The 20,759-nt window shown below is 38.8% G+C and overlaps 1 protein-coding gene across 8 annotated transcripts in view; it reads right to left on the minus strand.

The window, feature by feature from the left end:
• Positions 1 to 20,759, minus strand: part of AOPEP (aminopeptidase O (putative)) — a 204,331-nt gene that overhangs the window by 57,589 nt on the left and 125,983 nt on the right. The window contains exon 14 of one of the 8 annotated variants that reach the window (XM_075137928.1): positions 18,588 to 20,698. The exons of the other annotated variants lie outside the window; for them this stretch is intronic. Within the exon in view, the coding sequence (XP_074994029.1) occupies positions 20,669 to 20,698 (30 nt within the window). The 3' untranslated portion in view covers positions 18,588 to 20,668. Of the gene's footprint in view, positions 1 to 18,587; positions 20,699 to 20,759 lie in introns of those variants that run through there. 8 annotated transcript variants of the gene reach the window in all.

Consider the following 20,759-nt stretch of genomic DNA (forward strand, 5'->3'; position numbering starts at 1 on the left):
GGGTGGAGCTCAACGCTGATTCTGTCTATATGAATCCACATTCAGTGTAGCATAACTTTTGGGAAAATAAAAGACAAAACCCCCAGAATCAAATACTCTTTTTTACAATGCTGAAAGAACACCCCCCACATTACCTGATCTGACTTCTCTTAAAATTTTGTTCACAAATAAAACCTAAGAAATACATTACTAGCAGATTTTGCATTCCTGTCGTGGTTTAACCTGGCAGCAGCCAAATACCACGCAGCCGCTCACTCACTCCCCCCACCCCCAGCGGGACAGGGAGAGAATCGGAAGGGTAAGAGTGAGAAAAACTCGTGGGTTGAGATAAAGAGAGTTTAATAGGGAAAGCAAAAGCTGCGCACGCAAGCAAAGCAAAACAAGGAATTCATTCACCACTTCCCATCGGCAGGCAGGTGTTCAGCCATCGCCAGGAAAGCAGGGCTCCATCACGCGTAACGGTTACTTGGGAAGACACACGCCATCACTCCGAACGCCCCCCCTCCTTCTTCTTCACCCAGCCTTATATGCTGAGCATGACGTCATATGGTATGGAATAGCCTATTGGCCAGCTGGGCCAGCCGCCCTGGCCACACTCCCTCCCAGCCCCCTGCACATCTGGCAGGGCATGGGAAGATGAAAAGTCCTTGACTAGCGTAAACAATACCTAGCAACAACCAAAACATCAGCGTGTCATCAACATTATTCTCACACTACATCCAAAACACAGCACTATACCAGTTAATAGGAAGAAAATCAACTCCATCCCAGCCAAAACCAGGACAATTCCCTTCAATCCCCTTGCAAGATACTTCAACAGTTAGCCCCAGATACTAAATTAATCTAAGGACCTCATCAGAATGTAATCACTGCCTTTGCCTTTGTCCTGTCATGCACGGCTTTGCCTGATCACATTATGTTATCCTCATATTTCATATGAGGGTATGAAAAAGCAAAATATGTGGTCGGAAGTCTTGTTCATGAAACACTCTGAAGTGAAACAAAGAGCACTGAGTTGCGAACATCACAACAAATAAAACCGTCTTTTCCCCTTATACAGCTTTACATGCAGCAACTGCATACTACATAAGGCACTGGTGTAATACAAACAGTAGCAACAACACCAAGCAGTTTTGAACGATCTCCAATACTCATCTTTTTTCAAAGTTCTTTATTTTTGTGCTCATGTGTATCATTCCTGAAAGAGTACTACAAAGAACAGGAGAGGATGGATAGTGAGCCTTTGAAGCTGGAAGATAAAACCAGTAATGTATGGCCAACCAGCCCATTCAGGAGCAGAGGTCTACAGATCATACACTGGGAATCACCACACTGTGTGTCCTTTGTGATACCCATTGAAACAGGTATTGCAGACATCTGTACTGACACAATTATTACAATGAGTCATTTAGGTAGAAAACCTAAGGTGATGCAGTTCATCAGCATCAAAAGGAGAAATAGACTTGCACATCCTGATTCCTAGTTGCGCATGCACCCAACATCCTACCTGTCCTTTTGACACTACTGTGCAAGAATGATAAGGTTGCATGAGCAAGAGCTTTGTTTCATCACAAGGGAGCATCCTGTAGCAAAATTGTTTTGTTCCAGAAGTATAAGAATCCATGAAGTCCAGGTTTCCCCTGGATGTGTGTCCTGTGATTGACTGTAAACTCAGCTGAAGTTTATTCAGGTACTTCTAGAGCCTTTCTACAGACAGATTCCTTGTGTCTAACAAATCACAAGCTCTCTTTCAATGGCATTATTTAATGACTCTCATTCCTCTATCTGGCTAGTGTTTACTGTATTAGTTGTCTTTGACATCTGTCTTTCTGTCATACTTGATTTAAATAAGCCAGGTTACTAGAGAAAACATATGGATAAAGCCATATACACTGAAATTAGCTTTATGTGAGCATATGTAATAGGAAACAAGACTAAAATAATCTTCAATCCTTTTAGGAGGTGAAAGACAGCATGCATAAAATCTCTGAACAGCAACTATTAATACCACAATATCACAGGCCCAGCCCCTGCAGTTACCAAAGGAATTTCCTGGGAGCTGATCAGCTTTCTTCCTCTCCTCTGAAATCAGATGGGAATGCCCTTGAACCAAATATATCGTTGTAGGAAACAATTAAGGAAAAGGGCAGAGGGGAAGAAAGAATGACTTATGTAATGTAGATAAAACACTCGGTGTAAGAGAACTTGTGGTTGCTGTTCAAAGCTATGTATTGGGCGGAGGACTCAGTTTTCAGATCTAACCTCTTCTCTGGTAGCAGTGCTGGAGAAGCATGAGGTAGGCCAGTGCCTGGACTTCAGCAGAGAGAAAAACCTGCGTGGCACGAGGGTGACTTCTCAAGTCAACTGAGGCATGAGCTACCAGCTATTCAAAGTTCTATGCCTTGGAGGATCTTAAGGCTGAAAAATCCAGCCTAGCCTGAACACAGCCAGGAACTCCAGGGGCTTAAGATCATGCCTTGACATCCTGTATTGTGTGTGCAATGCCATCTTCCCTGAAAAAAGAGGAACGTGGAATGTGGAAAATTATTTGGCAGTTGGTATTCAGCAGCTCAGAAGAAGGCAACTGGAGTAAGCCAGGCAGAACAACAAGAACACTACTGAACTAATGCAAACTTCTCTAGCAGTAAGTAAAAACAAAAAAGTCCAACTGAAAACCCCGAAACCTACCCGCTGGTCACACAAAACAAATGAGATTCTACTAGTTCAGAAAAAAAATAATATTACTAATGCCAGTGTGCATTACAGTTTTAGGGGAAGTAGATCCTTTTAGATGAATCTGATTTCATTCTGTAATAGTTGGGTACAATATCTTGGCTAACAGCCAGCGGGGAGCCATCAGTGAACAGAGATATTTGCAGAGGGGATCTGCGGGGCCATACACACCATTCTCCACTCAGGGGAAGGGGAGCCTCACAGGACTCTACACAGAGCCACCTACCTCACTGAGGACCATTGCACAGCTACGTTCGCAGAGGCTCCGTAGTTGTCCCTCCAGAGCTTACACAGAGCTGCACTGTTTCATCTGGAAAAGGTAAAGTCCAGGGGAACCTCCAGGACACCCAGCAAAGTTCCTTCACTATAAGTAACAATGGCCACAGCAAAACAAACATGACGGCAGAAGAATTCAGAGCCACTGTCTCAGTAACAGTCAGCAGGAAAAAACTTGCTAAAAAACAGGAAAGGCAGATGAGAAGGACGAATTGTTAAGAAGGAAAAATGATTTGTCTAAACCATAATATCCATCTTTCATAGAAACCAACCTAAGGCTGGTTTAAATAAAGAAGAGCATCTTGTGCAGACCACTGAGCAGAAACACTCTCTCAGAAGCATGCATATCTGGCACACAGATGTCTGATCTGGTACATGTTGGCCCAAACGTTTGCAGTTAACTTATCATTTTCTCTCCACTGTTACAGATGTGAAACACTAAAGAGTTTTTTCTATGAAAGCAAAGTACCGACTGCATCTGTAAAGAACTATGAAAAGCAATCCAAGTCACTAGGCGTACCTATTCCTACAGCCATACTATTGTAATGTGGCTGGACAGAACACCCTCTATTATCCTACACTAATCTCTAAACTGATCTTTCTAATATTGCTAAATGACGTGGTATTTCTGCACTGTGGAAGAAGATCCAGAAACTGCTGGGTGCAGCCATTCTATCTATACATGCTGGAACGATTTATATTGCTTACATCTAGCCAATTTGAATGGCACAAACACTGAACCTACAGTGGATTACTGGAGGAGCTCAGTCACTTTCCTGTTTATGCAACTGAATTTCTCAATACTTTCAAGAAGGGGAAGAATTAAAAAATAAAACAATAGCTAATGTATTTTGACATTTAAATTACTCTTCCATGACCTTTTAAAACAGAAAATTATTTGTCACACCACTGCCAAAATATGGCATTTATGTAGGTGAACTAAAATAATCACAAAACTATTGAGCTTCTCTGTAAGCTGATGTAGAGCACCAAGTTCTATATTGTTTTACACCCAGTATAGTGCCATTGCACTCTTTAGGTTACACAAAGTTTATACCAGTTCAGAGTTTCATAAGAGAAAATGTACAGTGACATTTGCTTTAAATGAGTATAGGTTTATTCCAAGAGTAGAAGTTTTTGTACTCTTTTTGTTACATGAAGTACTGTATTCTAATGTACACAAAGTAGCTCCATTACAGGGATTATAAAGCATGGAATCACTGAAGCGAAATATGACATGGGACTAAACAAAACCACTTAATTCAAAACAGATAGTACTTCTCCATCAGAGCTGATGAACAGACATGCTTTACTTCAGTCCTCACATTTAAACTCCAAACTCAAAAGTAAACTCAAAACTACAAAAAATAATTAAAAAACCCAGATCCGCAAACATTAATCCAGTGGCTGCATTCCCGGAACAGTAAGTGTGTGCGCGTACCATTTTTGTAAAAACTTGCACTGATTTCAGCTAAATCTGAGCTCTTCAATCCTTCTGTCTTTCACACCACTTGAAAAACTGCCAGTCCTTCCATCAGGGTATACTAAATGGGGACTACTGTGGGCATCACATGCCTGCGAAGAGCTTGCTTAAGGGCTGAAACCCTATGAATAGCTCATCGGTACAGAACTATGTTGCCTAGATTTGAAATTGGCACAGTATTAAAATGTCTGACTGACCAACAAAAGACAAAATAAGGTTTGAGCAAAAGAAAGCTGCTTTTACTCTTTTACGCGGTCTGCTTCACAGAACAGCATGCCACAGCTTCTGCCTTGTGCTCCTATAGATAGACCCAGGTACAAACAAAAATGAAAAGTGAAGATTGAGCTTCTGACTTAAAATACAGAATTTGTTGAATCTTGAATGAGATTAGGTTTTATTATTTTATTTACCCTCTTTTTCTTCTTTTCATAAAGGTCGTTAATTTAAAAGCAACAATAAGTATCTACTGACATTTAAGCAGAGGGGGTTTAAATCGGGCCAAGTGGCCCATTAAAATATAACCAAGTTACTATCAATCCACGATGGAGGAGTGCCTGCTAATGATCTATTCTATGAAAACCTACCATCAATAATGTCTATTGCTGATTGACAATACAGTATTTGTGGATTGTCCTTGTCCTGTGGATACATGCACAAAATATAAAAAGCTTCAGTTTCATGACTTCCAAGAGAGAAGGGGGAAAAGGAAAGAGAAAACAGTGATTGTTTTAGGGCCAGAACCTAGGAAAGAGCACACTTGGCATTTTTTCTGATATTTATCTTAAAGTTTCCCCCCTGAAGTCATGCAATTTATCAACTTGATCACTTCGGCGCCTATAAATTGGTAACATGGGGACTCAAAAACACTTAAAAGTTTCCAGCTCCAGTCTTCTAGCGTTAATCGCAGCGAGGAGCTGCAACATACTCCACGCTCGCATGGTATTGGCAGAGCGACCTCTGGAGAACTACTATGACTATTTCACAGCAGAAGGGGCCAGGCGAGAAGGTTACGACAGGCTGGCTCTTGGATGCCTTCAGAGTCAGCAGGGAGAAATGCAGACCGTGCCCACACCCTCCGCATAGCCTCCTGCACCTGAAGACCTGGCCTTCTACACTTGATGATTAACTTCAAACCATCTGAGCTGTGCGATCATCCTGGATGTCTCCCCACACTCTTGAGGAAAGTTTGCTGCGCCCCTAGCATACCTTTTGAGAAAGAGCAGTCAGATCGTAAGCGGAGCTCTGCCCACCGCCGGCCATGCGAACCTCCGCAGGCAGTGAGCAGGGACAGCTGGCGAGGACATCACGCGGGGAGGAAGGAAGCCTCTGTGGGTGTTGAATACATTTGCTGTAGACCAAGCCACCTTCTCAGAATTAAATCCACATCCTCTACTGTCACAGACCCAAAAGTGTGCGTGGTCTTACTCAAGCCTACTTACTTTGCTGAAATATAGACATGGGTCTTGCAGAGGACCAAGCAAGGACTTAAAAGGGATTAATCATGCTTGCCCAACAAGGTCAAAGAAGCAGCATTATCAAATTTCTTTTAAAAACCACCTCTTTTAAACTAAAAAAGTTGTGATGAAACCAATTAAAAATTGACAATCACATTTCTTAAAACACAGCGTTTCTTTTGGTTTTGGGGGAGGAGAAGGGAGGAAAGCCAAATCATATATATATATATATATGAATGAGAGAGAGAGATATACTGTGCCTTCTTTAAGATAAGTAAGATCTTAGAGAAAGCTTCCTGCAGTCTGAGAGGAAATCAAAACTTCACTAGAGCTCTTTGTCAATCCCATTCCACTAATACGGTTACATTTCTTTAAGAAGGCTGTATTTCTTGTACCGTATGTTCTTCCAGCATTTTGCTTTCACCGACACATTTTGCTTTCTCAAACAATAGCTTCAGACTTGTATTTTTCCACTATAAACTGACATCAACCTAAAACCTGCCCTTAACTATTCAAGGGCATGTAGGCACAAAAAAAAATATTGTCCTCCTAAGCAGGCTGGGCGTGGTATTTGAATGTTGTACATTCCTTCAGTTAATTGAAACTTATATCTCTCTTTTCAAAGGTTCAGTAAACAAATGGCTTGGCAAAAAGACATTGAGAAATAAGCCAGGAATACCTATTTCAAATAACTTTTATTTCAAGTATGCCATTAATATATATGTTGATATGCAACAAAATTTCTGATGCTGTAGGCCAATGTCCTCCTTTAAAAGGAAGAGAAATCAGAAAGTAGGGCATTACCAAAACCTAAGAACTTGACAGTGAGCCAAAATGAAGATCTATATGTACAGCTTTACTAATCTCAGTGAATCAACACAAAATTGAGACCCAGATCAATACAAAGTAAGAGAAGTTCCTTTCCCCCCCTGCTTTTTTTTTCTTCTCTCCAGAAGACCCATTTGTGGCCACCATATTCATTCTCCAAGACATGTCTTGTCTAGTACTGATATGCAACTATTCCACAACACAGGTTTGGGGAAACTTCTGAGCCTCTATCAATACCATTATTATTTCATTTATTTACCGAGGTATACAACATTTGCTACTGCTACTCTTAAAAGTAGTATCTCAGTTACTTTTTGCCTTGTCTTTCGTTACATTCAGGGATTTGCTCCCTAAAACTTAAGGCAGTCTGGTTTTCGGCTGAAAGAGATGGAAATTTTCAGAACAACAGAAAAGCACACAATAGAGAAGGTTAATTTCAGCTAAGTGCTGTTGGCACAGCAGACTGCATTTCACAACAATATGAATACAAAAAAATGTATTTGCGTACGGCAGTAAGAACAGCCCCACGTGCTCCAGCTCTCGGGAGCCAGCCCGACACTCTCATCTCCCATCACACAATAGGCAGGGGCTGTGAACACAAATTGCTCTCTGTGCTAAAATGTCAGTGCTGTCTGGTCCAGACTTCAAGCTGCAGTCATGCCTGTTTGTTTATTGGGTTGAAGAAAGAATTTTCTTAATAGTTCTACTTTAAATGGTCAATGGGGAACGCTTCCCATGATGCATGGAGTGCTCACTCTGTCCTCTTGGCTGGGCAGCACAGCCCATCTCCCGGAACTTTGTTAATTCATTTGGTACAACACGTTCAGGAACTTGGAATAAAGTCTCTGTACTCCTGACAGTCTACTTCCACATTTAATATCAGAAAAGAAAAAAAAAAAGAATTTTAACACTACTATTAAAAAGAAAATACATAGTTCCAGTGGCCACAACTCCAGGTAAAACTACAGCTTTTCAGAAAGGGTGTGTCACCCCCAGAGCAGAGGCACCCTATGTGCTCTTCCCTGGAGGTTCTCCACATTACCCTTAAATGCTAGCCCACTCCTTCCAGGAGCTGCCATGTTGGTGTGATCAGATTAAACAGGATTTTTATTCACAGTCACGAGGCTCCTCGCTGCTCTCTGATCTCAGCACAGAAGGTCAACTGCATAAATACCAGGCAACCGAAACTGCACAGTTATGACCAGACATCCTGTTTGCTGTGAATTCTATTTTTAATACTTTTATGATGTTAATAACGGGAACTCCCGGTTTAACCAGTTTGCTTTTTGTTATAATTTATCCTGCAGTTAGCTAATCCAAAACCACTTTATCAGAGATCCCAGTGTGTACAGATTCTACTTCTCACTGTCAGTTTTAAGGTGTCTTTTCCCCCTCAAGCTCCCCGCTCCTGCATTTCGGGAGCTTTCCAGGCTGTTCTGAGGAGCAAAGACAGAGGTTTTCATAAAGACTTCAAAGGGGTCCGTCTGTTATTTAATGTTAAAGCAGTGTAGCCAAAGAAGATTGTAACATTTGGCTTCTGTATGGAAGCCAAGACACTAGAAAAAATACAAAATTCAAAATATTTTATGCAGACATTTCGTAATAGTGAACGGGCCAGGAGGCCGTGAAGGTTGGGAGTTGCCGCGCACCCTCAACACCCACTGGGAGATGGATATTCCCATCTGGGACAAAGCCCTTCTTTACAAGGACAGGTACTCCTTCCCTGAAAATTTGCAGCATGCATCACATCTAAACTCAGGTTCACCTCCCATACTGGCTCTTCTTATACTATTTCTTCCTTCTCTTTGAGGTAATAACCAGGCATCTCTCTCAGCCCTCTCCCAATTACTTATGGTGTGACTGTGAATACTCATTCACTACTTCTTAGTGGATGCTCTCTCTTACACACACTTCAAGCTCAGCAGCTCCTGCTGAAAGGCAATCAGCTGTCTCTTGCCCTCCCTGAGTTTACCAACCATCGTGTCAATTGACCTAGCAATGGTTTTAATTTTAAAAGAGCTTTTTGACTAAGCATTCACATTGACTGGCTCACACACAACACATTCAGTCCTTATATCTTGCTCAGTTCAAACGTACCTTCTCTCCCTGTATGGACTGCAGACTTCCAGAAAGAATGCTACACATTAAAAAAATGAAATAAATAACTATTAAAAAACCCAAAGTAAATAGTGGAAAACTTGATCTTTTTTCATTTCTAGGGGGAATGCCTTTAAAGCCTGCAAAAGATACAAGGCTGAGAGAACTAGCATCAACTCAGAGCCTCAGATGTTGGTATGTATCTTCAAATCTATCCTATCCTTGGCTTTTGCTGAAACAATTAGAAAAGGATTTTAAGCAAACCAACTCTCTTGTTAGTTGTTTTAGGAGCCATTCCTACTGAGAAAGAATAAGGAATGGCTTATCTCACCCCAAACACTCAGCAACCTTTAGATACAGCTGATTTTTAGCTATTGCCAATCTTGTCCATACTTAAATCAAGAAACAAAAGGCTCTATATAGGCACTGTTCTCCCCAGAAACCCAGTCCAGTTATCAAAACTATCAGCATACTGTAAAAACATTTAATCTGGGTAAACATGTAAGAATTGCTCTAATGCCATTTGGGTAAAAAAACCCCAACTATTCTGGAACAGCCCCCTTCGTAACAGAAAGGCCTACTTCAAAAGCACTAGTCCTCAGAAGATGACTGCACCTTTCTTTAGCATCTAAAATGACTGGGAGAGCTATTGGATAGAGCCAAAGCATGTACTGTTTTTTTCGGCCACGTGTAACCCCCACCTCCAAATTATGATCCTGCTTTTATTGCAGATTAAGTGAAGATAATTTTATGATGTGTCATTTGTATGTGAGCTAAAATGAAACCGTCACATTCCTAACATAATTTCAGTTTTTATGTTTTAGCATTTTCTGTGCATCCAAAAATGCCTAAAATCCTTCATAAAATTAACACAAGCACGTTCATGAAGAATCGGTTCTCTGCATTTTATATTACATGACAACATTATCTTCCACAAGAACAGATGAACAACAGTACAAAAAGAAAAGAAAGAAGGACAAGTGTATCAGTAATAGCATGGTGTTGCTCCATACAGAAAGATGTATTCCCAATAACTCAATTAAAAAGAACAAAACAACCAAACATTAACCTTTTATCTTCTCCCTCTTTTTTCATAGGCAAACGAGAAAAAAAATTAGCTTAACAGAGGTTTAAATCAGGTAAAGGAGAGGTATTTGTTACAGTAGTGTATCTACAAACATTCTCTGGTTAGAAATGGATTTTCACCCTCATGATAGCCTTTTTTTGCAAAGGGAGGAAATAAAGAGGTTGCTGAAACTCAGGTCTTCCCTACAAAGTAATGAGGAAAATGAGGGTAGGGAACATGGTGAGAAACAGGCAAATGGGATATGCTGCAAGACAGGAAATTAAAATAAAAGGACTGCATTTGCTATGTGGCACTGTGGAGATACCGACCTAACGATTGTGTCGCTCTGCCTTTAATTTCCTTCTAAGCACCCGGCACTGCTAACCCTGACACCAGCACGGGACTAACCCAGCAGGAACCGTGGAGAAGACTCAAGTGTAGACAGGTGACTGACTGCCAGAATTTTTAACATTGTTTTCTCTAATCATACATCAATGTAAACTTGTCAAATATACCGTTATTTCCAAAGCATAGCACAATTCTGAGTTGACAAAAAAAGATTGTGGTGTGGTGACAGGTTTTTTCAAAGTTTAATAGAAATTTCTGCCTGAAGTGGCACGGGACAACGTTTACTTCGTGATTCTTATTCATAATATAACCAAAAATACGGGCAGGAATAGCTGCAGCACCCTGCCATACAGCAATATAGATATAAAGCAGGCCAAGGAAACAAATGGGAAGGCCATTAGGCCATTGCTACATCACAGAAGACATTTGCTAAAGTATTTAAAAAATACAACTGAAGTGTAAACAGGAAAAAAAAAAAACCCAAACACCAAAACATTGTCTGGTTGAAATACATGGGATAGTTGTATGAAGTGTCAGGTGTTTAGAAAAAAGGGGGAAGCCCTTTTTGGGAGGGGAATCCTCAAATGAAGGAAACTTGGGCAAAGAAGTTTGAGGGGGTTGTTTTTCATTTTTAAAATTTAAAAACTATCTTTCTATCTGTGTCCCTTCAAGTCCCACAAATAAGAACCTTTTGTATGCTGAATATATTTTTGACCCAACAAAGAAAACATACATGAAAACGATTTGCATCCCAGTTGCCTGTTCTGTCAGTCACATGCTTCATAAAAACTTCAAATAATTCTTGTCTTGTAACCATGCCTAATTCAATATGAAAGTCAGAATTTCAGCTCAAACCCTCAGGGGAACTCAGCTGGATTTACTGTTAAATCTTTGCCAGTGCTTTGGAAAAAGTCCGCATTGCAAAACACCACCCAGTCCACTCTTAACTAAGCCAAGATGGCAATAAATTCAATAAACTGGAAAAAAAGTCACTTGCACTATATGCTAGCTTCCAGCATATGAAGGATATCCTTGTAAGGGCATCTTTAACTTGACATTCCCTCCAGATATCTTTCAATTCCCATCCTCTAATGTTAAAAGAAAACGCAGCATAATTAAGTAGCCAAATTCTCCTTACCTGTAACCTAAAGCAACTTTACTTCTATGTCCGGTTTGGAGTGTTTTACAGGCCAACAGTGGGGCTATCTGCAATATTCCCACAGGAGAAGAGAAGCCTCCCCAGTGGAAAATGCAGGTACTGGCTGGGGAGGACGGACACAAAGAAAAAACCTCGAGCTTCGACCTTCTCTCTGTAATTCCTTTCCTATGCCTACCTAGATCTTCTCAGCTAACATGTGAGTAGCAATGAGCATTACAAAATCTCAAGGATATTATTTGTGTTGATAACACTTCATAGCTTGGTCACTTCCCATTTTGTAACTTACAAATTTATAAAAATTGTAAATATAATTAGAATCACAATAATGAAAGAGATGGTATATTGATTCACCTTCTCTGACTTTCCAGTTTTTCCGCTGTGTAATTAATATTCAGCAAATTTGGGTTTTTTTAAATCCATAGGGTGAGTAATCCAGAGTTCATGATTCTGTGACCATAATCAGGTTTTCACAAACTTTAACAGATACTCACAATGTTATGGCCAAGTAAAACTCACATAAGTCTTCAAGAGTAACTCTTTTGCACAGTGACAAGTAACAAAATACTTAGCCAAGTAAATTTTTACATTACAAAGATGCAGAACTTGAAACAGCTTACCCTCTCTACATAGCACAGCTCATTTGTGTGGCAGAAGAAAGGATAGTAAGTTTCAGTAATTCTGCAGCCAATGCGTGTTTAAGACAACATCTCTGTAGAAGTTTTCCAGATTTCCAGAACACTGGAAATGGAATGAGAAGCAACGGTAGGAGTTAGAGAAACACAACTGATGCACCCAATGTCTCTTTAGTTTAAAAAGAGGGACACGTCAACTAAACCAGCAGCAGCAGCGCCATGACCTAGGTGTAAAGATGCGCTGGAACCTATAGCTCACTTCTCAGCTGAACGCTTAGATGGAAAACAAACAGGATATAAACTAAGAAGGAAACCAGAATTCCTAATTGCTCAGCCATCTTTCTGGCACAACAAATGTGATGTCATAAAGACAATACAATTATGGAGCAAGAAAGTGATCTCTTAGACATGGTCATCTCACTAGGCTGCAATAAATCAAACCACCTACTGTGTTTGATTTAGACCCACAATGAGAATAATCATGGATACATCGGGGAGCACTTTCTTCTATACCCAAACAGTTCAAGTGTGACAATCCTATAATATACAGAAGTTTCTAAGTACTTCCTTTAAAAAAAACTTAGGCACCAAAAATAAAGCAAAAAATTGCAAGCGTATGGCACCATGGAAGAGTAAACAATATTGCTTTCAGGCCTAGCCAAGGGATTACTGTTACATGAGGAAATCAAGGTTGACTTTTAAAAATCTAAAAATAATTCTAAGAATGCTTCCTGTCTTAATGCTCTGGACAAGAGAAAACAAATGAAAAGACTTAGTGTCTACACGCCATCTAAGTCATTGGTATTACACAACCTCCCTTTTTAAAAACACTTCAAACAAATTCCTATACAGGACATTCACAGGCTTCAACTGATTAAAAACAAGTGCAAGATATGAAATGCACCCTGGAAGTACAAAATGGATTGTTTTCAGAAAAAGTCCCTGTGTCCCTGACAAACCGTAAGAGAATCTGATAGTCTGACCAGATACTTTTAATTAAATATAACTCCTTAAATATTTACTTACGTGCCACTTTACACCAGAAGGCTAGGTTACTACCCAGGACATTCACACAAGATATTTAACTTTATATTTCTGTCTTACATAGTTGCGAAGCAACACACGTCATTAGGACAAGTATACCTCTATAGTAAAGAATTACGTATGCAATTGTTCTTTATCATAGGTGCCAGCTCTGCACTACTTCCAGCTTAGTAAGACAGGAGCAGTCTTGTCCATCATACCTCTTTCTATGCTGTGCAGACACAACACACAGGCACATTTCTGGCTTCTAAACTAAGTATCATGCTCCCAACACCATCACCAACACCATCCCTGAAAGTTTTACAATCAAAATTATTTGCACTGAAAAAACATGATTTAGCAAGCTTTTATAAATTATTCTACTCTCCCTTTGTGTTAAAGGTTACAGGACTGCATACACTCATTTAGAGAGTCAAAGACAAAAAGGTAAATAGCTGTCCATTAAATTATTATCCTTTAAAATAGAGTCAAAGCCAACACTTACATTTGATGATACTTATAATCGGAAATCACTGACCATAGCCTTAATTCATGACTAGAAAGCATGTTCTATTGCAAAACAAATATTGATAAAACGAATCCTCCCATGCTCAAATTCATCTTTTCAGTTACACTGCTGTATGCACTGGGCCTTTCACAGCATTACTGGGGAGATGAAGTCACAGCACTAGCTTCTGTTCCCATCTCTGCTGCAGGTTAAAATATCACCAACCTGTCCATACTTTGGCGCATAGAGCACTAACTGCTTCATGGAAAATTGTGTAGCTTAATTCTCTGGTATTTATAACAAAGAGAGCCCTCAGGTGAAGGTTTGTGTTAGGACATCAAACTTGAAGACTTCAGTCCATTTCCTCGCCCTGCCCAACTTTCTTAGGTATCTTTGGGAAGCTACCTAGTATCTCCACGCCTTGAAGATACCATCTGTACAATCAAGATAAACATTGTAATTTCAATTCTGAAGGACAAAGAATTTTAAGAGAGATGTTACGTGTTTTTGAGGTATCTCATGCAATGGTAATGAGGTCCTTACATTAAAAAAAAGCACTTTGCAATCGTGTAATAGAAGACACTTCGTAAACACACAGTTGCATTATAGCTGCATCTTCACACTACGAGGTAGTATGTTCTGAGATGTCTGAAATCTCTCAGCTACTTTTATAAAACTCAATCCTGCAACTTCGGGCTGTTGTAAAATTAGGAGCAATGCATGTAATATAGAAAAGCATTTTGTTGTCATGTGTGTTTCCTCTCCTGTGCTCATAAACAAGCATGGTAGTTTTTCGAAGAAAAGCAAATGTTTAATTCCTTGAAAAATACTACAGATGTTGCAAAATAAGAGGGTGTATTAGAACAAAAGTATGGTATATTAATTACTTAGATTGGAAAAAGTTTTAAAATGCACTTTCTGTTCACGTATCTGCATCTATAAAACCGGATAAGTTTAAATCACCTTTGCTGGCTTCCTAGTCTCTTCAAACAATCACTTCACCTAAATACGAGTGCCTGTGTTGCTCGTGCTCCACAAAAGATAAAATTAAAAATTTTTTACTTCCTTCTATTTCTTAATAAGCACTTGAAAACTGATGGGGCTTACTCAGGGTAACACCTACGGTCAAAACCAGGCCATATTTATCAAGCCACAATGAAGGTAAATTTGGGTGATAAACTTAGAATTCCATTTTGTGGGTTTCTCACACTATAAACTATACGCTCAGAAGGGCACCCACTTTTGCTTTAACACGCAAAAAAGGGGAGGGGAAACTGCAGGACGTAGAAAGAAATTGAGCCTAAGAAATGAATTCTACAATTATCCTCCCTCAAATACTATCTTCCCCCCAAATGGTTTCATCTATACTGTAAGATGTCAAAAAAAAAATTCACACCACATCTCCCAGGAAAAAGCAGTCTGGGCAATTAGGAGAAGTCAAATCTCCTCTTCAATGAGAAAAGTGGTCACTTGGAAAGATGATCTTGAGGATGAATGACTAAGGCCTCGTTCAGCAAAGCATTTAAATACGAGCAGCTTCACTCAATTTGTCAGAAGTACAGCCAAAACAGAGAGAAACTTCTCGAATTTAAACAAAAACAAGACAACCATAGTTACTGCAGAACTGGCACTGAGCTGGTCATCTTTTCTTTGAAATAAACAGGATCTTGAGCATGGAAACATTTAATACTCTCTAGCTTTATTTCATTTCCTTTTGCAATACGGACGAGAGAACATAAGCAAGACACTCATCAGTCTTCCAAGCTAAGTCCTAAGCCCCTTTTTTCTCAGGTATTTGTGTTACAAGTGAAGAAGGAAACCAACTGTAAGGCAAATTCATTATGTGGGTGTTCACCACACTTGGAGCATGAAACCTGAAGAGTACGTAGGATATAGTTCATAAAACCCAAACATTAAATTCTGTGAGAAGCAAAAGTAAATGAAATCCGATTTCTTAGGAACTTGTGTCTCATGACCGAACTGTCTCACAGGCTCAAAGTGTCAACAAAAATGTTTCCTGTGGTTGGGACAGTCATAACATCTTCCCCCTCATGTGCCTGTTAGGATTCCCAGAAATGATGGAGCTCACACTTCTGCCTTGCCTTTGTGTGGGCTTTCCCCACAGCATCTCGTACAGGAACATGGCAGGTTTAGAGCACTAACAAGTTGCATTGAAAATGCCCAATGGATGCCTAAATTAAAGGCAGAAAAGGGAAAAAGACACATACAGAACAACATAATTGCCTAAGCTTCTCTTCCATCAGCCATTTTTCTGGACAAAAATAAAAGCTTTTCTTGAAAAGTGATTGTTAACTAGAACACAGTTGTAGCACAGGAAGAAAACAAAATTCTCGTACCTTCTTTATTAAGCAAACTGTCGCTGACAATCATTTGTGAATCAAAACTACGGAAAATTTAAGTATTGATACCCTGTGCTTCAAGAATCCTGTTCAGATACGGAGACTGCCTGGGTGGAGCTCAATGTAGGATAAGAACATAGCTTAATAGTACAAAGAGAAAGGAAGATATTTTCTGTTCATTCATCCATAGTGAGACTGCAGTCCCAATAAAACAACAGATATTAGACATCTTGTCTATTATACTTCATCAGATCAAAAATATTTTCTATATTTATATAGTGTATATATAGATATATATTTATATAGCATAAATATCCATACTAATTTTGAGATACTGTAGTCTAGTTTCAAATGTTGGTATATGTTTCACAAAACCTGTAAGCAAAGCTTCTGATGAGAGGAACCAGACAATTGTGAGTAGTCACTCAATTTGTGCCCACAAGAAAAGTAACACAGAAAGTATAGGCAGCACAGACCAAATGAATATAGTACAATTTACATATGTTTAAGAATTCAAACCTGTTTAATTAAAGCAACAAAGAATGTATTTGCTTTTAACAGTGAGCTACCTTCCTGGTCTAAAAGAGATTCTTGCAGGGCTGGAAGGGGAGGAGAGGATGACAGTACTGTAAATTGTACCCATGACTACTTTTAATACTATGGCCATCAAAAAGCAGATTATCAAAACCTTTTAAATGGGTTTTGTAAAAGGTTTAGCCTTCGCCTTCTGTGCTTGTGTATTTCTTTAAATAACAATGTCCACACTTACAGGCTCCTATACATGTGCTTTTACTATACAGTATGTGAACATAATCTAAACTGAAAAAAAACACAGAATGAGGACAATAGCTAAGACTGGTCATCAAAAAATTGTTAAGCCTATTTCTGACAATGCGTAAAAATGTAAAACTGAAATAAAACACATCTAAGACTGAAATAAAGCACACGTTTGAGCCAGCAGACCATTAAACCTCCTTCGGAGTCATTACAGTCAATCACATCAAGAACAACTCGGGGACATTTAAATCAAGTGGATTATTCAGCTGCCATGCATAAGTGGATATTCTCAACTAACAAGAAATCCATAGGAAATTCTGTAGAAAAAAACTTATGGAGTGTTTGAATGCAGCACAGCACTTTTTTCCAAATGTAGTAAGTTGCTCCAGTTGCAAATGCCCTGAAAGGGACAGCCTTCTTTCTGCTCCCAAAACTCACTACATCACCGCTCAGAATTCACTGCATAAACACTGGTGGGAGCAGACATTTGAGATATTAAAAACAATCAAATGTTTTTTGTTTTTATGCTACTTTGGAAAGAACAAAACTGTTCTCATATTTTCCATTTCCTGTTTCATTAAAGACAAAAGGTATTTGTAAGCTAAGGTACGAAGGTGCACATTTCAACCATCAAAAATAGGGCTTTACAACTAGAAACAACAGCAGACTGAAAAGTTAGTGGCATTAGTAGCTCCCAGTAATGTAATTAATCTTGTTAGTATCATATGATAACATGTACAAACATTGCCTCATTAAAATGCCTCCAATGAGTCTGATTGCCAAATAGTGCTCCATCACAGGTGTGTAACTAATTCTTCCTACAAATCAAAAGGAAAAAACCTCTCCACTAAAACTGCCTTTTTCTTTCCCGCACAAACCTTGTGTTTTACATTAAAGTGACCTTAATCTTTCACTGCACAGGATGGCTGCTGGCTTGGACTGCTATAATTAACAGTCATGTAATTATCGGTAAACTTCAAAGTATTTCAACACACGGCCATACTAGCCTGAGTTCTCCTAATTTAGAAACGGGCATCTCAGAGTCTGAAAGGGAGCGGATGCATCATCATATACATGGTGATAAGTTGCTTCATTGATCTAAAAACGTGGCCTGAATGTGGCCTAACAGGAACATGCACCCTTTGACAACACAATAATAATATCCATGTGGGAGACACAATGTGAAATACACTATGCAACACCACTTCCTTGCTAATAGCGATGGGTGCTATTAAAAAGGAAACTAAGATCCTGATGCAACACTGTTGCATGTAAGATACAGCTGATACTGAGGTCAGAACTGGACTTTTGTTTTTTAAATTATCATCATGGCTGAATCAAAAATTCCACTCAAGTTTTTATATTTTTTACATGTAGACATAGTATTTTCTTGTTCTATTAAATGTTTCTTAAGTGAACATTGAAGCAGCACTATCCTAAAAAATAATAGTTTTTTTGAGCTGTACAATTACAGTTTCCAAACAATCCATAAATACAGGTATTTTTATGGGGATGGAAAACTAAATGCTGAAAATGTTTAGTTTTAATGGCCTAAAATTATATTCATATGTATTCAGGGGAAAAATTTTTTAAATGACAGGCTCTATTTCTCGGATAGCTTAACAACATTTACTGCAATTCAGCTCTTGTACACAAGGTGCGTATAAAATTTTCCATTTGAATCCCTGTTTGCCGAAGGAATTAAACGTTATCTGTAATCAGCGAAGGCCAGCAAATACATTTACAAGGTTCCTAGAAAGTTCTGTGAGATTAACAGAATTTGGAAAGGTAACGTACAGCAAATGACTCCACTGAACTCTCTCTGAAGAATGCTTTAGGACTTCTTACCATGTTTCTTTTAACTGTTAAGCACTATACGGCGCACAAGCTCAAAAGATGTACTTCAGATTTGATCCTTGCTTTGATTCTCAATTTGGTGGATTCAAGTAAAAACATTTATTTTGAGAAACAAAAAATACATGGTAATTAAAGTTTTAAAGTAATTTTAACGCATTATATGTTAATATTCCTTCACCTGAATCAGCAGAAGCACATCATCCTGAATAAATTCCCTAGTTAAATAAAAGCTCTCTTTTACCGCCTTGTATTTTCTTCTCCCTACCTATTTTTTCCAGAGACTTCAAAACATTTCCTACTTGAAGTATAACACCACAACTTATTTTAATGAATTACAAAATTTGTTTCTTGTGTTTTAGTTACACTGGTGAGTTCGTTGTTAAAGGACAAAAGAGTTATAGCATTTAGCGTTAGTCATACATATCACAACAGTTTTGTTTTTTAATTTTTTTATTAGAAACTTAACAGCTATTTCAACAAAGTCATTTTTGCTCAGGTTATTAACAGAGCTTAAATACTGACAACTGTAAATCTCTGGAGTCAGAAGAAGGATCAACAGCAACACCAATACGAAAAAATCAAAGACAATCACATTTTTAGTAAACTAGCAGATAAACACGTGAAAACAGTATTTCTAAGAAAACAGCAGAAATTATGGTGAAAAAGCTGAATTATTCCTCACAGTCTCAGTATAGAATCAAACTAAAACTGAAACAGACAAATGCAATTTGCACGAATCATCTTCCTTACCTAGTGTATATATACACACACATCAATGCTCTCCCTCACTTCTACGTACCCTTGGTATCTCATCCTATGACACTTCTTCTACCACTGGAATACTTTCAAAGCAGCTTTTACGTTTTAACACTGAACTTCATGTAAAAGTGAATTAGTCTCCTAATAAAAAGATACGTTTCCCCTCAAATTCCACAGTGGATATAGATCGCATGCTTACGATTCCCTAGTCTAATTGAAAGATCATTTTCTTCTGCCTAACACTCAAGACTGGCATGCATAATGGCATCTTTTTCAAGTAGTCCAGTATCAACAAAAATAATAGCAACACTTAGCATTTCTATCACACTCTTCATAATAAAACAACACTAATTTTAACCAACCATTTCTTTCCAAGCTCTGTTCTACCTTCTCTAATTTTCTCACATAAACAACATTCTGTACTGATACGCATACTGATTGCTAGATGTGCTGACCAGCTAAATGACAAGATGAAGAGGCCGCGTGAGATTAAATGAGTAAAGAATGTATGAGAATAGGAAGGATGACAAAAGCAGAAATGCAAGGGGTGAGTGGGTTTAAACTTGGCTATATGCATGCACATATGTCATAAGAACAGCATCTACAGGGTACTATAAACAGAAAACAAGGTCAGCAAAAGATAACTTATGAAACACAAAAAGCGACTGGAAGTAACTAGAAAGTAATGAACAGTACTAATGGTGACTGAAGGACACAAAGGAGAACAGAGAAAGAAAAGGGGTGAAAAAGAAGCAAGAAAGGAAAGATTGTAATAAAAGCTGCTAAGAAAAAATATAATACTTCAGAGACAGAGCAGCGAAAAGGTTTCCAAGGGAAAAAAGGCTCAAAAAAAAAGAAAAAAAAAAAAAGAGAGAAGAGCAAAGAACAAGAACCCTTAGTCACTTGACTAGAAAGTCTTTCTCACCCATGGAATTTGTTACACTGCTGTAATCCATCGTGTGTGGGTCCACACTGGAGAGCGGCACCACACCTTTCTATGCGAGCTTCCCCACTGGTTCATATGCCCCTTGAGCGCAGTTAACGCTACCAGTTACACAGTTCTTATCCAGCACGTGGTATCTTCAAATGTTCTTTAAATACATATACGCGTATGTAAAGTCAGCTCCTACAAACTTAACTGTTTAGAAGGCAACTTTTTTCAAGAAGCAATTCCCCGGCAGTTGTCAGCAACCTTTCCTCCACAATTCTGTTTCACTTATTCCATACAGAGTTATCTCTCTGTCCTAGATTTTGTACTTGGATGCAGAAGCAGTTGCTTTGATTTGGCGGTGTCTCAGTATAGCAAAGTCATCCATCTTGTATTAGAAATACGACTTCCTATCACAAAGAAAAAAAATGATAGAGGAAAATCGGACAGCACAGGCACATGAAAGTTTAG

The sequence above is a fragment of the Calonectris borealis genome, chromosome Z (genome assembly GCF_964195595.1).
Source record: "Calonectris borealis chromosome Z, bCalBor7.hap1.2, whole genome shotgun sequence".
Classification (NCBI taxonomy): Eukaryota; Metazoa; Chordata; class Aves; order Procellariiformes; family Procellariidae; genus Calonectris; species Calonectris borealis.